Raw genomic sequence first — 25,689 nt, 5'->3', positions numbered from 1 at the left:
CACACACACCAGGGATTGATGGGATTACACAACAGTGGAGAGACAATCAGACAGCCACAACTTTCCATTGGACTGGATCCATATCAGTCACCATTAACAGCTGCTGAACATTACACACACATTGTAGTTTAGTTGAGATTGGAGGAAAAAAGAGCCTAATATAGTCAAAATACAACTTTACATTTACATTCTTCTTACTTTGACTGTAAAATGTTTTCATATGTAAAACTATTTGCATAGGCTGGAAAATGGGCAATGTTTTAAATAAGCCAAAACACCTTCAATAAATGTAGACATATGTAGATTACGTAGATATTTTCATCATTTTGTCAGACTTTATTAAATCTAGAGCATCTGTGCAGTGCATAATCCTGCCCGCATCGCATAAGACTCTTCTGCTGACGGAGATTTGACTTATGACTCTCTTCTGACTGCCGTAATTCATCTATATACTGTACAATATTTAAACCTAAAATATTTTAAAACAATTAAAGGAGTAGTTCACTTTAAAAAAAACTTTTGCTGATAATTTACTCACCCGCATGTCATCCAAGATGTCCATGTCTTTCTTTCTTCAGTCGAAAAGAAATTAAGGTTTTTGATGAAAACATTCCAGGATTTTCTCCATATAATGGACTTCAATGGGAACCAAACAGTTCAAGGTCCAAATGTAAGTTTCAGTGCAGCTTCAAATGGCTTTAAACGACACCAGACGATGAATAGGGGTCTTATCAAGTGAAAAGATTGGTCATTTAAAAAATAAATAAAAAAAGTTTAATTTTTATAAGCAAAAATGCTCGCCTTGCTCTGTTCTGTGATTAGCGTTCGTGACTCTCCTGTTCGAACTCGTTCATCAAAATGAGCAAATCTTTTTTGATTCATGACTCGAAGGGTCCTTGATAAGACCCTTATTCATTGTCTGGTGTCGTTTAAAGCCCTTTAAAGCTGCACTGAAACTGTCATTTGGACCTTGAACCGTTTGGACCCCATTGAAGTCCATTATATGGAGAAAATCCTGGAATGTTTTCATCAAAAACCTTAATTTCTTTTCAACTGAAGAAAGAAAGACGTGGACATCTTGGATGACATGCGGGTGAGTAAATTATCAGCAAAAGTTTTTTTTAAAGTGAACTACTCCTTTAACTAACAGTTCAATACTAACTAACAGGTTTATTGCACTCAAATATTACTGAAGTTATGTGAACGCAATAACTGAAACAGAAGTCACATTGAATAAGTTAATTGTAAAAGTTTAACCATTGTTGAAGACACCTGCGGTTGTCGAGCAGAATCACTGAAGGAAAGAGGAACAAGAGGAACAAGACCTGAAGAAGGACAGACATAAGTCCATCAACACACACCTAATGCTCGACAAGTCCTAATCCCTTCCTGGCTCCACACCATTAGGCCGTTCTGATTTGCATTTGAGATGGTATGCTTCTGCTTTTGGAGTGGAGATACTGTACATGTTCAGAAGAAGTGTATTTCAGCGAAAACACGGAAAGGCAGGGGAGGGGAGCTTCACTGAAAAAAGTGTTGGCTTTACTTAACTTTTTCATGTAAACAGGTTCCACCGGCTGCACATAACTTTGTTTTGTTAAACAAACATAATTTGTTCATGTAACGTCAACATCATGGAAGTCATTTTAAGCCATCCAATCAAACTCTGAGCTGAGTGTTAAATGAACACTGAAGCAGTGTTAAAGTTAATGAGACAATTAAGTGATTAATTGAGTGATGATTGAGCATTATTGAAGACACCTGATGATAACAAGCAGAATCACTGAAGGAGAAAATCACAAATTGTAAGCCACCGTTATGGAGATCAGTGTTTGCTTTAGTTGGGCTCTTGACCCCCACATTATTTACTTTAGATTTTGTCTGAGTTATAACAGCCAGATAATCAACTAGAAAATGTGATCTGTGGATGTTGGTTGTGTTTTCACGAAATCATTATATCACAATGATTTGACCTGAATCATTGAACTCATACAGATGCAAATTTCTGATTTATCTTATGGATTATAGCAGTATATATATATATATATATCACCTCTGAACTAGGGCTGGGCGATATATCGCACAATATTGTTATGCGCATCTAATCAGTAAAGCCGGTTCCTTGATTAGTAGTAAATCTCCTTCACCTGCTTTCAGATGGACGATATGAGTGTTAAATTAAGACTCAAGAGTGTTAAAGTTAATGAGATAATTAAGTGATTAATTTAGTGATGATTGAGCATTATTGAAGACACCGGATGATAACAAGCAGAATCACTGAAGGAGAAAATCTAAAATTGTAAGCCACCGTTATGGAGATCAGTGTTTGCTTTAGTTGGGCTCTTGACCCTTATATTTATTAACTTTTATATTTTAATTTGCTGTTGCACCTGAGTAATACCTGCCAGATGAAAAAAAGATAAACAATTATAAACTGATGTTGGACATATAATGACATTCATCATTTGAAATTTATGTCTGTGATTTATTCTGTTGGTTAGTGTATAACTGAGATTCTGTATAAATATCCAGAATGTTCTCAAAAGTTGTTTTTTTTAAATATATTTCTTTAAGGCAACAACGGTGACGAGTAGAATATTCAAGTAGGAAAAGTAAATTACATAGACAATTCAGATCATAATTTATTCATACCGCAATGCATGATGGGAGCCATTAATGAGTTGTGATTGGTGGCAACAAGGATTATTATTGTCACCATGGTTGAGATGCACAGGCTGATTATTGATATCTGTTTCTACATAAAGATTAAAGTGATTTGATCAGAAAAGTTTTATTAAATATTTTCTGTTATAAGAAAATACAGATGTGTTGAACAATCACTAAACTGTTGCTAGCAAGTTAATCCTAACCATCAGAATTACAATTTTTTGGAATTTTCAGATCACAGCTTGATTATGTCAAAACATAGTTTTCTTTGTTCATTTGACTGTTATAAATCAATAACAGCACACAAACAAAGTTTAAACTTAAGTTTTAAGGATCAAGAGCCCAACTAAAGCACACACTGATCTCCATAACGGTGGCTTACAATTTTAGATTTTCTCCATCAGTGATTCTGCTTGTTATCATCAGGTGTCTTCAATAATGCTCAATCATCACTCAGTTATTCACTTAATTGTCTCATTAACTTTAACACTGCTTCAGTGTTCATTTAACACTCAGCTCAGAGTTTGATTGGATGGCTTAAAATGACTTCCATGATGTTGAAGTTACATGAACAAATTATGTTTGTTTAACAAAACAAAGTTATGTGCAACCGATGGAACCTGTTTACATGAAAAAGTTAAGTAAAGCCAACACTTCATTTTTTCAGTGTTTTTCTCACAAATGAGAAACACGTGATTTGTTGATTGTCTATTGCACTCAAAAAAATTAATTGTTGAATGAACGTGATTTAATCGTAGCACCCATTATGCATCTAATCAAATCAAGTAAACTTTAACTACTTTGAATATTTTATATGAACACAATATACATTTGAAGAGTTCAGATGCAAAAGCCTCTAAATGCCATTTGAAATTTTCTTCTTTAATGATGATTTTTATCAAACTTGTATATTTAAGTTCAGTAATTTCACTTAAATAACAATTAATAGGTAATTATCATTGCCATTTAATTGAAATCACTGAACTTAAATATACAAGCTTGATAAAAATGATCATTCTAGAAGAAAATGTCAAATGGCACTTAGAGGCTTTTGCATCTGAACTCTTCATTTTGTTTGGCTGCTGTTACTGAGTTATAACAGCTAGATGAACAAATGGTCATGGTCGTCTGATAGTGTTGGTTGTGTTTTAACATAATCATTAGTTCACAATCATTTAGTGATATAGGGCTGGGCGATATATCGCACGATATTGTTATGCGCATCTAATCAGTAAAGTCGGTTCCTTGATTAGTAGTAAATCACCTTCACATGCTTTCAAATGGACAATATGAGTGTTAAATTAACAATCAAGAGTGTTAAAGTTAATGAGATGTCAGCCGTGTGTTCAGGACTCACCAGGTCTCTGTGCAGGACCCAGTTGGCATGCAGGTAATGGATGCCGTCTAAGATTTGGTAAAGCAGCGACTTCACCATCCCCCTCGGCAGTTGCATGGGCTTCTTGTTGGCCTTTGATGCTCGATGAAATTTTATGATGTGCTGCAACATAAGAATGGGTAAAACCTGAGTCTGAGACAGTTGTGAATAGGCATATGATCACAAGAAATCTTCTTCCTCTAGTGTTTCTGCTGCCAAGGTCACACACACCCAATTCGAGATCAGTGATGTTTACCAGTAACACCAGTTCTCCTGTCCTCCTCCACCTCACATATCTCTCATTACGGATGACTTTGCATACTTTCTCACTGATCAGGTGACAACCATCAGTTCAATCAATATAGCACTGGCATGTCTATGACTGAGTGTCAAGGTCAACAACCAGATACATAAAAAACAGTTTAACAAATACTACTGAAATGACATTTATGAATAAATAATTCATGCTATTTTTATTCATTATATATATATATATATGTATGTATGTGTGTGTGTGTGTATCAAATGTGTTTTTGTTTTTAAAAACGTGAGATCCCACACAATAGTGTGAAACAAAACTGCAGAGCCCCAGTGTTGTTTAATTACTTTACACTGTAATTTAATTACTTTTCCCTTGAAAATGCAAAGTAAGGGATTACTCTTCATTTACCTGTAATTAAATTAAAGTTACTTCTGATGTAATTGAGGTAAATACTGTGTATAGATCAATCCGATCTCACAGTGATTCGTATGCATTTTATGAGGTGCCTAAATCGTACGACCGCACTCGTACAAATTCGTATGAATTATTGTAAAACATGTATGAAAAAAGTGTGAAATGTCATGAGATCAGACATAAAACAATAGTGGGTTTAACATCAAAATGTATTGTCTGATGTTAAAAAGTGTGTTTTTATAATGTAACCTTCTCCACCTTGGCCTGTTTAAGGATAATTCATGCAATTTTATAGTATTTATTTGAAAGAATTAAAACAGATTCATGTCTATCCTTGTATTATTCAGCTGGTTGAGATTGATATGGGATTTTGAAAGTAATTAGTAATTAAAAGTAATTAAATACTTTTTAGAGAGAGTAATTAGTACAGTGATCTAATTACACTGTTGAAGAGGTAATTAGTAACTAGTAATTAATTACTTTTTTAGAGTAACTTACCCAACACTGGCCGCAATGATGATAAATAAAACAAGAAGCCAGAGTCTCGAGATATGTTTTCCAAAGAGTAACTTTTTTCTGAATTTTTCATTTTTTTTGTGGTATTTTTGCCTTTATTGGAGCTAAACTGTACGAAAAGTGGAAGACAGGAGACAGGATCTCAAACACAGAAGCGCAGCTGTTCATGAGGAGATCTGCTCTGACAAAGCTGAACTTCTTTTAACTTGGCAGAGTGCGCAGAGGTCGTCTAGCTCATGTTTATATAGAAAAACAATGACACAGCAGAGCAGTGGATCACAGTGTGGACTGGCACTAAGATACACCTGCACACACAGGGCCGGATTAAGAGTTCAGAGGCCCCTGGGCACAATGTCACTTAGGCAGGCCAAATGTATATTTTGTCCAAGGACATTTTAATGTGGCATTTACAGTTTTTCTGACTTAAAAGGAACTTTGTCGTACTATGCTGGAGTAAAGTTCATAAATGGTTGTTCTTTCCCATAGGAATTTGTAAAATTTGACCTCTGTGCCTCTAGGGGGGTTCGGGGGCATGCTCCCCCACAAGAACATGTTGTACATTTTAAGGTTAAATGCATCAATCTCGTGCTCTTTGAGATATCAAAATTAAGAGCTTCGACCCACGAACTGCTCGGTTAAACAAAGATAAAGCATTGATTTGTACCAGGACAATAAAGAGGGCTCAAACATTTTAATTATGAGAGTCTCAGTCTACATTACATTATCAATAGATGCCAAACGATTATTATAATAATGTAATAATGATTTATATAATTATTCCTATGACGTAAAATCCATATAGCCTATAAATGTACTTTATAAATGAAAATGAATATTTCAAAAGTATATTTTAGTCTACATTACACTATAATACAGGAAAATTAAAATACTTTTGTCTTTATTTCTATACTTGAAAGAAATAAACCCTTGAGCTTATATATAGGAGTAAACAGCAGATGACCATGATGATCGCATGAGCAAAGTAATCACCCAGCACAAACAGGATGCCTATTTTTAAAGTCTTGTGCTGTTTTATAAAGGCACAAAGCCATATCATGGTTTCGATTTTAGTTCGTTGGCAAAATATAACGCTAGAGACCTTAATGTTAGGTTATACATTTTCCATCTCATATGTATTGGGAAAAGGGAGAAGAGAGAGTTCGGCAAAAAGCGGACTCGGGTCGAGCACATCAAAAGCTCTTTCAAGCACTTCACGGCCAACGACCTATGCCACTGTAGCTATTTCGTGACAGGCGTCTTTTTGCTAAAAACACATGCAAATATACCCTCCATTATCGGAAATTAAAAAAAAAAAATTTTGTTCCCCTCAAAAGTGCGCAAGCGAACTTGCAATGAATACATTTAATCAGACCGGCCCTCACGCCCTCGAAACACTACCGGCCCACCGGGGAAACCTTAGATGTCGTGGGCCCCTGGGCAAGTTGCCCTAATGGTTAATGCGGCCCTGGGTACACATACTATAATGAAGGTGTAACTAAAACGTAGTGTTGCTATGATTGTTTTTGTGACGTGTTTTCTCAAAGATTTTATATATTTAAGATATAAATAACTAGTCAATTGTTCAGTAGCTTCCTCAGCTAATTTCTCAAAGGATTATTTAAACCGAATATGAAAACTTAATTTACTCAATCTCATGTCTTTTGAAACTCATTTGACTTTCTTTCTTCTGTGGAACACAAAAAGAGTTTGTTATGGCAGAATGTCCAAGTTGCTCTCCTCCTAAAAATGAAAGTGAATAGGCAACTACGGCTATTAAGATAGATTTTCAGTAGAAGTAGTAGTTTGAATACCTGAAAAATTTATTAATAAGTAATACTAAATAATAATAAATAATAAGTTTCAGTCAATTTCACGCAGAGCTATCGTATGAATTTAGATGACCTTGAATATAATTTACAAGTATAGACTTGTTTTGTGATGCTTTTTGAACCCCAGTCCCAATCCACTTACATTGCATGGAAGAGCACATCTGAGACATTCTGCTAAACATCTGCTGTTGTGTTTAGAAGAAAGAAGAAAAGAAAGAAAGTCATACAAAACTGAACCTAAAATGAAATGGGGAGGGGGGGGTAGAAAATGGTCCATAAGATAAAAACTAAAGTGTAACTATTAAAGCATTGCTGAACCTAATAAAGTAAATGGTAAAAAAGTATTAAAGTACCAAATGTTTGTATACATACTCACCCACAGGTCGTGCTCAGCATAGTCGAACAGGAGCCAGACCTTGCGGTCACTGTGAGAAAGAAAAACTTTCTGCAGGGCGATGACGTTTGGATGCTTCAGCTCTCTCAGTAACTGCAGCGAGAGAAAAAACATTGTTTATTCACCAAACATATTTGGCTTACACTTTATTTTAAGGTGTCCTTGTTACAGTGTAATTACTGATTATTATTAATTAGCAACATGTACTTACTAAATAATTATGGTTAGGGTGTGTTGCTTGGAATTATGCATAATTTACTTATACATTTTTACTTGAATAATTTTACTTTACTTTCTATATTTAACTTATAGTACATGCAAGGTTAGTAACAGGGACACTGTAAAATAAAGTGTTACCCACCTTTGATACAGATACAGTACATGTAGAGGACATTTACATCAGAGAATGCAGAACACTGAACTTGTTAACACCTGGTATTAACCAAAGATATGTGTGCCTAGATGGTATTAACCGTAGATAAGTATGCCTAGATGGTATTAACGCTAGTTACGCATGTAACTGTGGTTATTGCCAGCTAGATAGGTCGAGAGAATATACCAACAAAGTCACATGCCATGACGTATGCTGAGCTCTGGAGGGTAAGCTAGAGTAGCTCAGCACTCTACCTTGGTATTTCGATTGACTGAGAACTCTGGTGGTCATCCACAATTCACAGAACCTCAGTTACATGCGTAACTAGCATTCTGTTTCATTCTTGCTGACCGCCAGAGGCAGTGTAAACACTGTGGATGACATATACCAACATAGTCATGAGGAATCCCACCCACCTGATAAAATTAAGGCTGCTCCCGAAGAATGGCAGAACTAACAGCATGACGAGCAGCAACGTTGACCTTATAAAACTGGGCAAAAGTGCATGAAGAAGCCCAGGTAGCGGCAGAGCAGATATCCGCCAGGAAACTCCTCTAAAAACAGCCCATGAAGATGAGATGGACCTAGTGGAATGGCAAGTTAGTCCCCCGGGCAGTGGTCTCCCTGCTGCCTTGTAAGCCAGTGTAATGGTCCCTACTACCCAGTTCGACAACCTCTGCTTTGACACAGGAGCACCCTTCTTCACACCACCATGGCAGACAAACAACTGGTCTGAGTGTCTAAATTGAACAGTAGAGCTCACATAACACCCCAAGGCTCGAACAGGACACAAAAGTTGGGCACTTGAATCAGACCCTGAAGAAGTCTGAAAAGAAGCCAGTTCAGTGTGCTGATGTACTGAGGAAAAAGGACCTTCGGAAGAACAGAAGGATTAGGTTGGAGAACAACCCCGGAGTCATCCGGTAACCAACGCAAGCACAGTTCACAAACAGACAGCGCTGGCAACTCACTGACTCGTTTTGCAGTAGCAATAGCTAACAAGAAAGAAGTCTTCAAGGACAACCATTTAATGTCAATGCTTTGCAAGGGCTCAAATTGGGGTGAACACAGGAATGCAAGCACGAGTGACAAATCCCGCACAGGAAAATGAGGATTCCGAGCAGGGTTCAGACGACACATGCCCTTCGGAAAACTGCATACAAGACTGTGAGAGCCAAGAGAAGAGCCACCATGTTATGCAGAAATTGCAGCAACGTACACTTTCAACATGGAAGCTGCTTTTCCTTCCTATGGAAGCCCCCATTCCTCACACCATACAGAAAAAATCTTCCAACGGGAAGCATAAATCTGTTTTGTGGAAGTAGTGCTAGGGCTACTACAGATGGTGTGAACAGCACCAGGGTCACAATGCTCCAAGAAAAGATTTAACCCAATGGCAAAACCCAAAGCTGCAGACGAGCTGGGTCCGCGTGCCAGACACTGGACTCCAGCTGGGAGAGGAGGTCCTTCCTGGGGGGAAGCTTCCATGGATTGCCTGTCAGAAGTTTCAGCAACAAAGGAAACCATGATCTGGCTGGCCATTGAGGTGCCACGAGTAACACTCTGTGCTTGCACAGGCAGATCCTGTCCAACGTCTCCCATGACAGAAGGATAGGTGTAAATGCATAGAGCAGGCAGTTCAGCCATTCGTGAGACCAAGGGTCTGGACACTTTGTTCCTTGCGAACCATAAGCGACAGTGGGTGGTCGTCTCTTAAGCAAAAAGATCCACCTCTGCTCTCCCAAAACATAGCCCGATCCCTTGCACTTCCTCTGGATGAAGCCTCCATTACCCTGGATGTACTTGATCCCTGGAAAGAGCATCCGCTGTCTGGTTGCATACTCCTGGAATATGAGCTGCCCTCAGTGAAGCGAGTCGTGAGACCTGCGGGATCTCGTGCCGCCCTGGTGGTTCAGGTGGAACACTGTCGAGGTATTGTCTGACCGAACGAGAACATGGCAGCCTACCAGAACCGGCACGAAGTACTTTAGAGCAAAGAACACTGCAACTCAGTTCTAGCAGGTTGATATGTTCTGTGACCTGGATTGGTGTCCAGCGCCCGCAAATACCCCATCTGATTCCACCTTTCCCCCCCTTCCTGTGAGGGAGGCATCTGTTGTGACCAACTCCCAACGAGTGGGGACAACACCCAGGGGCACTCCTGCGTTCATAAACTCTAACTGTCTCCATCGCCTCAACACACATATGCAACGGTGAGAAATTATAACCAGTCGATGGCGATGTCTGGTGGGGTCTAGCCGCAAACAGTTGTTCCATAACTGGAGTGGTCTGAGGTGGAGTAAACCCAGGGGGATCACCACTGTAGTCGCTGTAAACATCCCTATCAGTTGTAGGACCACCTCGTACTGCAAAGACACACCCGGCCGAAAGCGAGCCAAAAGTTGCCGAATGCTTGTCACCCATTTCTGAGAAAGGGGGGCAGACATTAGGCAGGAATTCAGGGTCATTCCTATGAACGTAATGGTCTGTGATGGAATCAGACAGCTCTTTTTCTCGTACACAGAAAACCCCAGCTTCTGCACATGTTTCAAAAGCAGTCATGTCTCAAAAGCATGCAGTACATAGCATTCGAAAAGGGAGGACCTACAGGAACAAATTCAGAAGCCTAAAATCGAGAATTGGGTGGAAACCACTGTCCCTGAACGAGGGGATGAACTTTTTCTATGACTCCCTTCTCTAACAGTGAACAAATTTCCTGAGAGAGAGAGCCACTGCGCAAACCGCATCTCTGACAATCGTAGGAACAATTCTTGAAAATCTGGGAGGCCGGCATCAAAACTGTAGAGTATAACCCCTGCTCAGGGTTGCCAACACCCAGGGATCTACTGTGCATCTCCAGTACTCCAGTTAATCTTTGGAAAAACAATCGACCGCCGGCCTGACTGTCTCAGGCTTTATATGTGTGATTTTTAGTGGACGCGGGGGGCGCTGACGGGCATTCTAAAGGTAGGGTTGCACTGTACCTGTGTCAATTGACGAGTGGCTTCAGACAGTTTCACCCTCTTTTCCAACAATTCCGGAATATTTGGAACAAAAAGAGCCCAGGAACAAATGGAAGGTCCCTCAAGGTTTTCTTACAGTCTTGGGCAAGCCACACTTGGCGGTGGGCTGCCAGAGGTGTGGCTGTAAGACTGCCCAGCTCACGGGTCACATAGCCTGTTGCCAACAGAGCAGTTTGCAGAAAATGTGAAATACAGGGATCCACATTTGCAGATTCCAGCATATTAGAGGCAGCAAGAATTAACTGGCAGATTGTGTTTTCTGCTCGAGTAACATAGGCAACAGACTCATATGCCTTCTTTAGCAAGGAATCCAAACGACCACATTGTGCGCTGGGACAACACACATTCCCTCGTAGAGCCTCATCAGGCGACACCACCAAAGCTGCCACAGGCTGGTCTATGTCCAGAGCACAACCCATCCCAATAGAATCTGCTTCAGTCATCAGTCATAGATGTTAGCATTCGAGCAATCCTTGAGTGCCGCTTAGGTGGACCAGAACCAGTGAGAGCATTTGAGAATTCAGCCACAAAATCCTTACATGTTGGCATGGCAAAAGTTGTAGTAGCTGTGGTCTGTCTAAAGAACATATTTGTTTGAGCAGATTGGACAGGTGGCACATCAAGTCCTAGATGAGCAACTGCCATTCGAAGCACAGCCAAAGTATCATCGGAGGAAGACTGGGTTTGTCCAGACGACTGAACTGACCCCCAACTAGACCCCTCGGCTGCAGAGTAACCAGTGAAAACAGCCTGAGGTGATGGTTGTGCAGAAACCTCCTTAGTATCCCCGTGATCATGAAAAAAAGGAATCAGAAGCACTTGTAGAAAGCACATCAAACTCTGAACGATGAGAAAAACAAGGGGGATCCAGAGACTCTTTCCCAGCCCCCGGATACTGAACATTCCCATCATCCTGTGTTATGATGTAGATGCAGATGTGACAGGATGAAGCGAGTGAAGTAAGCTTTTCAGTTCTGCCATCTCTGAAGAAAGCACAAACACCGTCATCAAGGTTCATCAACTCACGATTTGGCCTTCTTAGCTGGGAGGGGAGCACCAGCTGCCCCAGACGCCCTGCGCTTCGGAGTGCGCAATGGGGCTACATCGAACTGCCCAAGTTTCACTGTTCAATTAGGATCCAACTTTGCAAAACGGAGTCGTCGTTCCGAAATAGGCAAAAGGCTGCAGTGCATAAATGGGTCCATGAGAGCCTCTCGCAAATGCTGAACACCTAAACACGACGGGCAGATGTCATGACCGTCGTCAGGGAGAAGATTATTGGGGCACAGCTTACAAGTCAATGGAAAACTAGTGGTGATCGAGCTGTGAGTCATATTTACTGGCTATAAACACCTTTGCACAATAACACAATTAAAACGATTACCTCGGGTGAACCGACAGGTAATACCAACAAATATCTCACGAAAGATGAAAAGTGTCTAAAATGACCGGCGGATAGAACCGAGGGACAAAGTGTAACTTGGATTCGAGGAAAAAAGCCCTCTAAATATGTCAACTGGAGACCATTAACTAATAGGCACGGAAACACAAGCCACCGGATTGCACCGAGAGGCACAGAGTGTTACCGACAAAGCAATTTAATTAAAAAACAAAATTTACCAAGTGCTGTAATTAATCAAAATCCTTGAAAAGCATAGAAACACGCTGTCACAGCTTGTGAGGACGTATCTCACTGCTCTTGTAAGCTGCACTTGACAGCGCGAACATCACTCAACCAAAACAATCTATCTCAACCAGGCGAGAAAGCGAAAGAGGTAGCCCTCCAGGGCTCAGCATACATCACGCCACGTAACTTTGTTGGTATATTCTCTTGACCCATCTAGCTGGCGCTGCGATAATCCGGTGTTTACACTGCCTCTTGTGGTCAGTAAGAATGAAACAGAACCGTAGATATGTATGCCTACATGGTTTAAACCATAGATGTATGCCTAGATGGTATTAACCGTAGATATGTATGCCTAGATGCCACATTCGACTGCTTCAGACACATGAGTGTCACTTACAGTAAAAATGAATGATGCCATAACACTGTGAAGCTTCTGGTTGTGAATCAAGAGATGGGATAATCTTTCAAGGGTGAGAATGTGGTTTGTGTTTTTATATGCATTTACTCAATATTATAGGTTTTTATACTATGGTAACTTTTAAATGTTTCGGTAGCTGATACCTTCATCATGTATTAGTTTAGTTTAAACTGTTATTTTGATACAAATTGTCTGATACAATTCAATTCAAATAAAACACAGTGGAAAGGTTAAATGTATAATCTAAACCTCCCAAAGGATGCAACCATGCATTGTGATTCAATTCAAAGCAGTAAATTAACAGAAGAGTACGGTAGTAAACAATTGCTACAGTTACAGTAATACTAGGAATATAAAATTAAAAAAAAATATATATGAAAATGAGAGTTCCAGCAATTCACCCTAATCTCACCAGATTCCCAGAAATGTGTAAGAAAAGTAAAAACCTTGACTGAAGCATATGTCTTGTAAATATACCAAGAGTTGACAGTAGAGCATTTAGAAAAGAAACCATTTTGAGTATCTAATTACCAAAATATCCACTATGTACAACAGATATTCAAAAACAAATTAAAGAAATGATGTATATAGGGTGACCAAGCCAAGTCCTAAATGATGAGTGCTTTAAAGGGATTATGCAGTTTTTTTTAGCTTAACTGAACAGCTTCATAGTTATTGAAATGGTTATATGACTTCTTTCTTGTTGAATGATGGCCGTCTCACAAAAGTTACTACTGCAGCTTTAATGACAAAATGCTCAGGAGAACAGAGAAACAACAGACATTACACAAACAAGACCGAACAAGGAACTAAGGAGACCTCCGGACTTAAATGTGTGAAACAAACAAGGGAACTAATCAGGAAACATCTGAACAGAATGACTAAACAAGCAAACAAGACTAAAACTGAACATAACAGAATACACACTTTACAAGCTACTGCTAAACCTCTAACATCAAGGCTAACTTACAAAAATGTGTTGGCACAACTACACCTTTTTGTTGTTGTTGTTGTTTTTTTCCATGGGAGCTACTTAAGGGGGCATTTATCTTTTTAAATATAAACAATATCATCTGATAGCTGTTTGGTCTAATTTATTACACTAAATGGAACTAATGAAACTAGATAAATAAATAAATAAATAAATAAACAGCATTAGATATTTAGCTATAAAAATAGCTGAAATCAATTAGCCAAAGTACAAATAACGATTTACAAGCTAAATTAAACACCTGTCTCCTTTCACCCAGCCCTGAAACAATATGACTATTGTTTTGCCTTTCCAAGAACGTAAAAAAAAGAGGTCGGAAAATGAGAGTGTGAGAGAGAGAGAGAGTGTGTGTTTGATCTTTTGGTAATATAAGTCCAAACAGGTATTTAAACACTATGTGAACTGTATGTTAGCAACACACTAGACGAAGAATAACTCAATTTAAACATGACTTACAAAAGATGTGCAATCAATGCAAGAACAATGCTCAGTGGCGTGACTCACACACAATGTGGCCTTCTGAGACCTTTACACCCATGACATTTAAACCCAACAACAATGTTGTCATGCGGTTGTTTTCAATCTCAGGAAAGACCGGGGCAGATTGGGCTGCAACTCAATCCATTCTGTGTACGGCTACTTTGGTTCGTTTGTAAAGTTCTCTTTGTATGAGGTTTAGAAACTGCATGTTTTGGACATAAATGCCAACCGGGAAAATACTATTACTACTGCTACTATTGCTAAGGACTGAATTATTAAACATCTTTGCCATTTGGGCCATAAATTAACCATTTATAACACCCTCTAGCATGTGCACAGCTAACTCTGAGAATTGGCAACCAAACACCCAAGCCTGACCTAGTACACTTCACATTTTCTTCAGTAATGTAAAGATCTGTGATTGAAGATACTAAACTATGATACATTAGTACCAAAAAATGCAGTTAGCATTGAACATTTCATTAATAAATCACACAAATTCTAAATAATAAACAGGTTGCAAGAAATAAATGGGTAACACTTTAGTTTTAGGTACAATACACTCTCAAAAAAAAAAAGGTACAAAAGCTGTCACTGGGGCTGTACCTTTTCACAAGGTACACTTTTGTACCCAAAGGTTGCATATTGGTACCTTAGTGGTACATATTAGCACCTAAAATGGACATATTACCACCTAAAAAGGACATATTAGCTCATTAAATTGACATATTAGCACCTAAAATGCATATATTAACACTTAAAATATACATATTAGTACCTAAAATGGACATATTAGCTCATGAAATTGACATATCCTGAAATGGACATATTAGCACCTAAAATGTACATATTAGCACCTAAAATGTACATATTAACACTTAAAATTTACATATTAGCACCCAAAATGTACATATGAACACCTAAAATTTACTTATTAGCTCATGAAATGGACAAAAGTTTACCTTTTGAAAAGGTACAGCCCCAGTGATAACTTTTGTACCTTTTTTTCTGAAAGTGTACTCACTATTAAAGTTGCTTATAAGCACGCATACTAGGATATATGCTGTTTATTCGTACTTATAAAGCAGGTATTAATGCCTTTTTCTGCATGACCATATTCTACAATCCTAATGCTACCCAAATAATTTACTAATTGTTAATATGCAGTAATTAGGAGTTTATTGAGGTTAAAGTTGTAGTTAATAGTTTGTTAGTGAGAATTGGACCCTTATCTAACGTGTGACCAAAACATGCTAAGAAAAAACTTGGAATTTAATTTAAAATTATTGCAATCATGCATAGAGATTGTAAAAAAAAAAAAAAGGCTTTGGGCATATAGTAAAAAAAAATTAAATAATAATGTTTAGAGGCATTGCGTGTGGTATAATCCACAAAGAGAATGCATGACACACAATGAACAATGAAAGATACTTGAACACCAAGAACACCAAGAACATGAAACGCTACACATATTAGGCTAACCATTTACAAGGAAAACTGAGGAAACATGTGCTGTGTCCCAAATCGCCCTTGAAGGGTCATGAAACCCCCTCTTTCAGCTCAAGTACTGCTCACAATCTTTTTGAAAAATGATTGTGAGCTAGACTTGAGTAAATGGTAAAACGTGAGGAAATGCTAGATTATTTTATATAGCAAGCAAAGTTAAAGTCTTATGAAATACACTGACACTTTATTAGCTATTGTCCTTTCAAAAGTAACTGAATGCTACATAGGCTACAGTAATCGTAATTCCATTTAAAACATATTAATGTAGGCTACTTGTATAATTATAATGTCATTATAAAATATATAGAGGTTTATATAAACACTATAAATGCATTTGAAAATTATTATGATGAACTGAAAAATCTAATTTTCCTTGAGTTTTTGACATTTAAGAGGTCATCATATTATAAGAATATCCTGTAAGTTTCAGAACTGAAAACGTCCTTGTTAGTCCAATAAAAGCTTTTATTGACACCAGCCTCTGAAAACGACTCGTTTTTAAAAAGTGGGGAACTATGACGACAAAGAGGATAAAACACCACCCCACGGCCGGTTTAGCCCCGCCCACCGATTCGCACATTACATGCATAGCTAAATAACATAGATGCCTACCTTGTGATGACTAACCGGATCCAGCTACTGAGCAATACAGAATATTGTGCAGTGGCTGGTTGTGGAAGAAGACAGTCGCTGCATAAGCTTCCAATAGGACTGCATGAATAAATTTTATTTTTAATGGCGTTCCAGCTGATGAGGTAAAACATCGTCCGTCTGTTCGCTTCATTTCACTGAGGATTGTAAACAAGACTGGATTTGCAGAGCGATTAAGAGTAAAGAACGGTGCTGTGCCGACTATATTGGATCTGACAGGAATGGTGCAACACACGGACTCTGGGTCGAACATGTATGGGCGAATCATTCCGGTTGCCATTTTACAACATAGGACGTTTTCAAAACGATTTCCCCCACGTGAACCGACGGGTGAGTCGAAACTCATTATAATATGCAAAACTGTTCTCCACTCACAGCAGTGGGCGTTTACTTCCAAGTCTTCAGTGCGACACGCCCATAAAAACCGACCGTTTTTCAGGAAGGCTCACAACTTAGGGTAGAAAATAGGCTATTACTTGTTCATTTGGATGTTTTTGAATGCAAAAACCAAGCGAACGTCAATATAACAACAATATGATAAAAATTTAAAAAGCCAGTTCATGACCCCTTTAATTTTCCGCTTAAAAAAAATCCTTCCGTGCATAACGGAATATAAAGCCATCGGTAACACTTTATTTTAAGGTGCTTGTAATAAGCAGAAATTAACAGTTAATGAGACACATGCATATAAGTATTAACTACTTCATATAAGGGTTAATTAAAGCAGCCCCGGAGTGGTCATGACCCAGCTGGACCCCAGGGGATGGAGTCGGCACGTCGGCAGCACGGTTGAGTAGAGCGGGAAAAGTTCAACAAAGCGTCCTCAGACGTTATATGAAGTAGTTAATGCTTATATGCATCTTATTAACTGTTAATTACAAGCACCCTAAAATAAAGTGTTACCCCAAGATCTACGCGCCCCCTGAACCCCCATAATAAAGATGGCACTGCGGAGGTGGATGACTTCTCATTTTAAACACGCCTCTGAAGGGATAGCAAAGTCCTCGGGACTTGGTACCGCATCACTCGCAAGACACAACTTGGATTGGTCGTCAACCAGGCGAAGTCCAGCACTTCTCGCAGCTCTCTCTCGTCAAAATGTTGGCGGCACACACTATAGTTTAGATCGTGTTTAGATGCGTCCGTGGTTGATGGCAAACCAACCCGAGTCTGGCCCTGGCAGCATCGCGGGGAACATATTCAACACACTTGGACTTGGCACCATGAAAACAAACACTTGCGTCCCATGATTGCCTCTCTCATCTACTGTGCGATCTCACAGTTTGACATGTCTGACGTTGGAAAGATCCACGTGTCATGAATAATTAAGAGACCGTGTCTTCTCATAGGATATGAAAACTCAAGTCTCGTTAATAATTATGAGACACCAATGAGTCATCAAGCACTCACAGTGTACGGCCACATCACAGCCGGTGCAACCCGGCCTCATCCCAAGACGTCATATAACTGACGTCTTGTGACGTCTTTTGACCATACGTCAATATTCGCCTTTTTAGGGCCCCCTTAAACGTCGGTAGATGAGGTTATGGGATCCTAACTCTACCCCAGACCTAAACCTAACCCTAAACCTAACCCGTCACCTAACTGACGTTAAAGGTAAAGCGTCAGTTGTATGACGGCCCGGGATCGCCATCTACCGACGTTTAAGGGGGCCCTAAAAAGGCGGATATTGACGTATGGTCAAAAGACGTCCCAAGACGTCAGTTATATGACTTTTTGGGGTGAGACTGTGTTAGCCGGTGACATGGACACGATGAACATTTAAACTAGGAGAACGAAAAAAGCGGGGGAAAATCAAATTTAACCATTTTAACCCTATTATTAAATCTAACAGATGCTAACATTGTCTTCAATGGTGTTCAAAACACATATCTCTGTTAAAATCTCAGAAAATTTGGTGTGGGGTTTCATGACCCTTTAAATAGGGCACTATTTAATAGGGCTGGATATTGACACACATTTCACAATTCGATTCGATTTCGATTCACAAGCTTGCAATTCGATTCGATTCCGATTCGATTCAATATTGATTATTTTGGATATCAGTTACAATAAATGTCAAATTTTCTCAAGGGAATCAAATCTCTTAACTAATGCTGTAAACTATGGGAGTCTAGTTGTAGCCTATAGGCTTCATTAGCCTAATATAAAGGTAATAATTAACTGTTTTGTAGCTATACAAGCACTTAAATTACACTTTTATTTATTTTTATAATAGGAAGATTATATGAAATATAAACATTTAAATGGTGGCTGTCATAAAAACTTGCCAGATTTATTCAAATATGCATTAAATATTGAAGAACATTAAGATTATAATGCATATGTAATATGGTGTATATATTTAGCAAAATGCTCCTCTCTAGAGTTATTTTTTCTAGCTGACTAACGAGTTTATGTGGGTTTTCGGAGGTAAATATGACGATATTGATTACAAGCTGTTTAACTGACGTCTTTCCACGGTTGAAACGCTGATTGAGTGAATCAATGTGACATGATATGGATTTGGATAAGTTGTACTCTATCTTTAACACTCTTTCAGATGCTCATTCATGTTTATTTGGCGCTGTGACTGGTATTATTAAGCCGGAAGAGAGATCAGCGCTGCTGCTTCTCCAGAGCGATCTCACGCCAAAACGGCAAAACATTATTTATGTTTCTGAATTTCTAAAGAAAATGGACGTAATTTGAAAACTGAGACTTTGTTTCATATCAATAGTAACAAAGGACAAAGATTATTGCGATTTTTTTGGATGCAGGATGACTAATCGACGACTAAATGAAACAGGATGACTAATCGATTCTTGAGATTTAAGAATCGATATCGGTTCGTAAAAATGAGAATCGGTTAATATCGAGAAATCGATATTTATTACCCAGCCCTACTATTTAATCATTCACTATTCTTTAAATCAGGGCACTATCCTTCAGTCTCATTATCACGATCATCCACGCACTACATTTCCCATAATTCACTGCCTGATCTCATCTTCACGTACCATGAACGTCCAACAACGTCTTATCCCATAACACTCATAATGCAATTGTGCAACCGTTGTACACCCCACGGCTTGAGAATACCCATAATGCAACTGTGACATCATGCTGAAAGAATTTCTGAGTCTGACCCGAAGATGCATGCATTTTCCAAAGCGCCGGTCCAATGTGGCGACAGGTATTAATTCCTTTTAATTGATTATTACGTTGTTTAATCAAGAGTTGCACGTAGTTTCCATGATGGAGTCAATAGATCAATGGTTTCATGTCTAGTGGAGCTGCTTACAGTATTGTGAATGTTTCCATTTACAAAGTTCAGGCAACAAAAAGTTCCTGTGAATGAAGAAATCCCCCATTCAGAGGACCGCAGCAGTCAGTGTGTTTGCATTTAGTCTGCACACTTCTGTCGACAGGAGTTACTGCAAATACCAGCAAACCTGTTTCTGTTCAAATATGTCCACACCTTAAAAGACTTTTCGCCACATTTCAGTCATTTCAGAGGAGACCAACTGAGACCAAGAGAAAGTCTGTGACGGACATTGTGTTTGAAAACAAAGATCACACACCCACAATCTAGAGTACAGAGGAAACACACAGGAGAAAATGCCAAGCACTTCCCATGCATTCACTGCTAGGATATGTGCATTTTTATATATTTATGTGCATAAGCATTTATCGCAGTCCTATAATATTTATGGGCCATATAGTTTGCCCGTCCTTTAATCGTAACAGTCTCCATGTAAATTAGACAAATTCACAAAACGATCCACCCTGAAGTGTGTGGCATAAATCGCTGAGATCAGACTGAACTTGTTCTTCAGGAGCGAGCATGGACACACTCCACCGCACTTACTCTTGGTTTCTTTGGACAGGGACATTGTACATTAATAAAACATTCCTGTAAATGTACCAGGCTATTTTTCATCAAGTCAACCTGAAGAAACAAAACTATTAAGAAAATGCAATAGAAAATGCAATAGCTGCACAATGCAATAAAATCTAAACAATTTTGGATCAATTAAAAACAATGCAGCAAAATACAAACGATAACAGGATGGCTAACAGATCCTCTTAAGTGTCACCCCCCCCCCCCTTTTTTTTTTGAATAGACATGGAAATGCTCATTTCAAACTTAAATGGTTGTAATTTCAGAATGCTTTGGAATATAGACGTAAGATTGGTCTCGTTTTAAAGAAGACATTTGGCAGATTTTCCTCAAAGTGAAATAAATTAGGAAAGTGAAACAGAAAAAAAGTTATAGAAGTTTGAGTTTATAGAAATGTACAATGTAAAAAAAACAATTATTCATATTTTATATAAAATATATGTTTTCAAAACCTGGGCTACTCTAAAACTGCAGAAAAATCAAAGCCAAAAATCTGAACAAGTTGTGTTTCAAATTTTAGGTTGATATCTCCAAAAATGAGCTTTCTGTGAGATTTTGTTTGAGCGCAGTACCGAACGCTTCCACTAGGGCACAACCAGACTCCATTACTGCCCATATAAGGGCGCCTCCATTTCCATTCGTGTTTTGAGTGATATGAACCATTATTTTCACAAATTTCACACAATTTATGAAGTAGAAATCCTATTCAGAAGTAGTATGGGAAGTTTGGCAGATTTTGATATGAATTCAACCTCTAGGAATCACATACAAAGCACACGCATGCGCGTTATAGCTTATTGCCATAACACAAATGGTGAATCTATTTTTTTTTTCGTAATATTTAAAACATTTTCAGACCTTTTTTTCAAAAATAATTGAATAGATGCGATCTTTCGAACTCTTGGCATGAAATCAAACTGAGGTTTCTAACTTTTTTTCATGATTTTTCATGTTCACTGCTATTTCAAAATAAAGGTCTGAACACACTTTATGAGTATGAAAATATTCTTGTTGCAAATTGATAAATTACGGCTCCTGTGTATATTATTTTGAAAATCAGTCACCAAATATGGAAATTATAGATTGTAAGCTTTCAAATGATATATAGTTTGTCAATATTACTTAAGGTCTTTTCTAAGATATTATTGTTTTAAAAATATAATGGCAAGCGTCCCACCTGTGGGACAGTGACAGTTAAGTGGATAAGATCCCGAGGACTGATTCACCAGTTCTTCAACTGAACCCTAAATCAAGCAGATGTGTCCAGATCTTATAGTTGTCATGAATATATTCCATTCTTGTGCAGATTCGACAGAAAAAGCAGAGTAGACTGGCGAAATTTACTTACAAGATACAGTCTTGTCTTAATACGAACTAGCTGACCAAGAGCAGGAGAAGATAAACCATAAAGCATTTTATATATCAAATTTGCGTACTTAATCATGTTTTCACAACATAATAAATGATATTCAAAGACCTTAAGTGTACGGCTTTAGAGTCACTGAACTCGCATGAGACCAGGTGGATAAACAGAAAGTCATGTGAGAAATAACCAATTAATTATTATTAGTAGTAGTATATGCAGAGGGACTTTAAAGTCCCCATGAAATCAAAATTGACCATACTTACTTTGTTTGCCTAAATTGATCATTTTGTGGTGAACAATTCATACATGCAAGTCAATTTGTTGGCTTCGTAATCTTTAATCAAATTTTGAAAATGCCCCTCCCCTCTGCATTGGAGGACCTTGCCCGATGACGCAGGCTTTACGGTTTGGGTGTCTCCTTAACATCCATAACCACGCCCCTCCAACTGACAGCTGTTGTGTGTTTGCGAGCGCCGAGCGAGCATTGATTGACAGCGTGTGTAAACTTGCGTCATCCTCCATTTCAGAATGAAACACCTATTTTTCTAGATCCAATCAGGTGCTAGTTGGAAAAAAAGCCACGCCCACTATTTTGCCTCATTTAGTATTCCGTTTCTCTCGGAAATACGTCACAACACTGGAGAAAAGTCGTTTGCAACTTCCGGTTCACGGGGACTTTAAATACAGATTGATACACTCACCTGAAGGATTATTAAGAACTCCACACTAATACTGTGTTCGACCCCCTTTCACCTTAATTCTCCGTGGCATTGATTCAACAAGGTGCTGAAAGCATTCTTTAGAAATGTTGGCCCATATTGATAGGATAGCATCTTGCAGTTGATGGAGATTTGTGGGACGAAGCTCCCGTTCCACCACATCCCAAAGATGCTCTATTGGGTTGAGATCTGGTGACTGTGGCGGCCATTTTAGTACAGTCAACTCATTGACATGTTCAAGAAACCAATTTGAAATGATTCCAGCTTTGTGACATGGTGCATTATCCTGCTGGAAGTAGCCATCAGAGGATGGGGACACGGTGGCCATAAAGGGATGGACATGTTCAGAAACAATGCTCAGGGAGGCCGTGGCATTTAAACGATGCCCAATTGGCACTAAGGGGCCTAAAGTGTGCCAAGAAGACACACCATTACACCACCACCACCAGCCTGCACAGTGGGAACAAGGCATGATGATCCATGATCTCATTCTGTTTACGCCAGATTCTGACTCTACCAACAGAAATCGAGACTCATCAGACCAGGCGACATTTTTCCAGTCTTCAACTGTCCAGTTTTGCAAATTGTGGCCTCTTTTTCCTATGTGTAGTGGAGATGAGTGGTACCCGGTCTTCTGCTGTTGTAGCCCATCCGCCTCAAGGTTGTGTGTGTTGTCTGCATACCTCGGTTGTAACGAGTGGTTATTTCAGTCAAAGTTGCTCTTCTATCAGCTTGAATCAGTCGGCCCATTCTCCTCTGACCTCTCGCATCAACAAGGCATTTTCGCCCATTTTCACTGGATGTTTTTCCCTTTTCACTCCATTCTTTGTAAACCCTAGAAATGGTTGTGTGTGAAAATCCCAGTAACGGAGCAGATTGTGAAATACTCAGACACCAACAACCATGCCAAGCTCAAAACTGCTTAAATCTGTTTTCTTTCCCATTCTGACATTCAGTTTGGAGTTCAGGAGATTGTCTTGACCAGGACCACACCCCTAAATGCATTGAAGACACTGCCATGTGATTGGCTGATTAGAGAATTGCATTAATGAGAAATTGAACAGGTGTTCCTAATAATCCTTTAGGTGAGTGTATATATGATATAAAGCAGCTTGGTTAGTTCTTCAGCTATTCAGGAATAATAGTGTTTATCCTGTTCCCTCCTGGTTACAACAGAATCTGATGACCTCAGCGTATGACCCATGACATGTTCCCTACATGGGTTAGGGTTAGTGTGGGTTAGGCATATAAATATATGCTATGTTTGTGATGTTACTTTAGCTAAATATTTTTAGTTTACATTTCAAAATATAAAGCCATGTTAATTATGTTCTTGATTCTTAAAACAAAATAAAGATAAGAATACTGTTACAAGCACCGGGTCGATAAGCAGTATCGGTAAGACCAGTAATACCATTAAAACCTTAGCGATGCCTAACTAAACAACAATACAAGAAGAAATTACAGTGTGTTATCTTCTAGAAACTAACACTAAAGTTTCCATGACAAGAAAGAATGTGTTTCAGCGGTGGTTATGCAATGTGTTAGCAGCTGTATCAACAATTGGAGTGTGTTTTACTGGAGTAATGTGTGTTTAATCCTAATTCTTATTTGGCTGTTTCCCAGTTTCAGGGTTTATTGGTCTTACATGTTTTTTGTCCTGTTTTTTCTGTCTTGCTTCACCTTATCAATGAATGTCCATGATTTGCACATTTAATAACTGTATAAGTATATGTGGTATGATGTACATGTGATTGTGATAAGTGACTGAGTGAAACCCAGCTAGCAGGGAACGTTCTCAGCACATTGGCTAACATTGCCTGTTTGGTTAATGTTTTAAAGAAATGTTCAAAGAATGTTTAAGGATGTTTTCTCATTTCTCATGTTTTAAGGATGTTTTCTCAAATGTAAACTAAAATATAACGTTTTAACTGTAATATTCTGAGGATGTTTTGGGAAAATTGTTGAGATAAAAGATTATACAATGTTCCATAATAACAAAGGAGGAACATTATCAAATCAATGTTCGCATAATGCTGAAGCAAAAGCATTATTGAAGACACCTGATGATAACAGGCAGAATCACTGAAGGAGAAAATCACAAATTGTAAGCCACCGTTATGGAGATCAGTGTTTGCTTTAGTTGGGCTCTTGACACGATTTCACTTTATATTTTATTTGTCTGCTGTTATTGATTTATAACAGTCAAATGAACAAAGAAAAGTGTGATCTAAGAGTCTTGGTTATGTTTTGAATAATCATGCTGTGATCTGAAAAATGAAACTTATTCAGATGATTTGGTTTATAGCAATAGTTTAGTGGTTCTGCGGCATATGATAATCACTATTTTTCTTATAATCTGAAACATTTAATAAAAATTATTCTGATAAAACCACTTTCATGTTTATTTAGAAACACAGACATCAATAATCAGCTTGTGCATCTCAACCATGGTGACAATAATAATCCTTGTTGCCACCAATCAAAACTCATTAATGGCTCCCATCATGCATTGCGGTATGAATAAATTATGATGTGAATTGTCTATGTAATTTACTTTTCCTAATTAAATATTCTGCTCGTCATCATAATTGAGAAGGATTGACTGAATCTTGCGGTCTACGTGTGCCTAAAAGAAAGATTATTTTAAAAAAAAACAGCTTTTAAGAAATCCATTATATTATATCTAAAATTCTGGATATTTATGCAGAATCTCAGTTATTCTTTAACCTGTTAACTGTCACCCCCCCTTTTTTGAATAGACATGAAAATGCACATTTCGAACTTAAATGGTTGTAATTCAAGAATGCTTTGGAATATAGACATATGATTGGTCTTGTTTTAAAGAAGACATTTGGCAGATTTTTGTAGAAGTGAAATAAATTAAGAAAGTGAAACAGAAAAAAAGTTATAGAAGTTAGAGTTTATGGAAATGTACAATGTAAAAATATTAATTATTCATATTTTACATAAAATATATATTTTCAAAACCTGGGCTACTCTAAAATGGTAGAAAGATCAAAGCCAAAAATCTGAACAAGTTGTGTTTCAAATTTTAGGTTGATATCTCAAAAAATGAGCTTTCAGTAAGATTTTGTTTGAGCGCAGTACCAAACTTTTTCACTAGGGCACAATCAGACTCCATTACTGCCCATATAAGGGCGTCTGCATTTC

General features: G+C 38.3%; 1 protein-coding gene across 4 annotated transcripts in view; it reads right to left on the bottom strand.

The window, feature by feature from the left end:
- Nucleotides 1-25,689, bottom strand: part of cdk19 (cyclin dependent kinase 19) — a 64,839-nt gene that overhangs the window by 30,226 nt on the left and 8,924 nt on the right. For 3 of the 4 annotated variants that reach the window (XM_089118288.1, XM_039666256.2, XM_039666257.2), the window contains exons 3-4: nucleotides 7,440-7,550; nucleotides 4,025-4,165 (exon numbers count right to left, since the gene is read on the bottom strand). In XM_089118288.1, coding sequence (XP_088974414.1) covers nucleotides 4,025-4,165; nucleotides 7,440-7,550 — 252 coding nt within the window. Of the gene's footprint in view, nucleotides 1-4,024; nucleotides 4,166-7,205; nucleotides 7,249-7,439; nucleotides 7,551-25,689 lie in introns of all 4 variants that reach the window. The other variant, XM_039666258.2, reaches the window with a different exon arrangement.

Source organism: Pimephales promelas, chromosome 13 (assembly GCF_988280905.1).
Source record: "Pimephales promelas chromosome 13, fPimPro1.hap1.1, whole genome shotgun sequence".
NCBI classification, from domain to species: Eukaryota; Metazoa; Chordata; class Actinopteri; order Cypriniformes; family Leuciscidae; genus Pimephales; species Pimephales promelas.
This window is presented reverse-complemented; position numbering and strand designations above follow the sequence as displayed.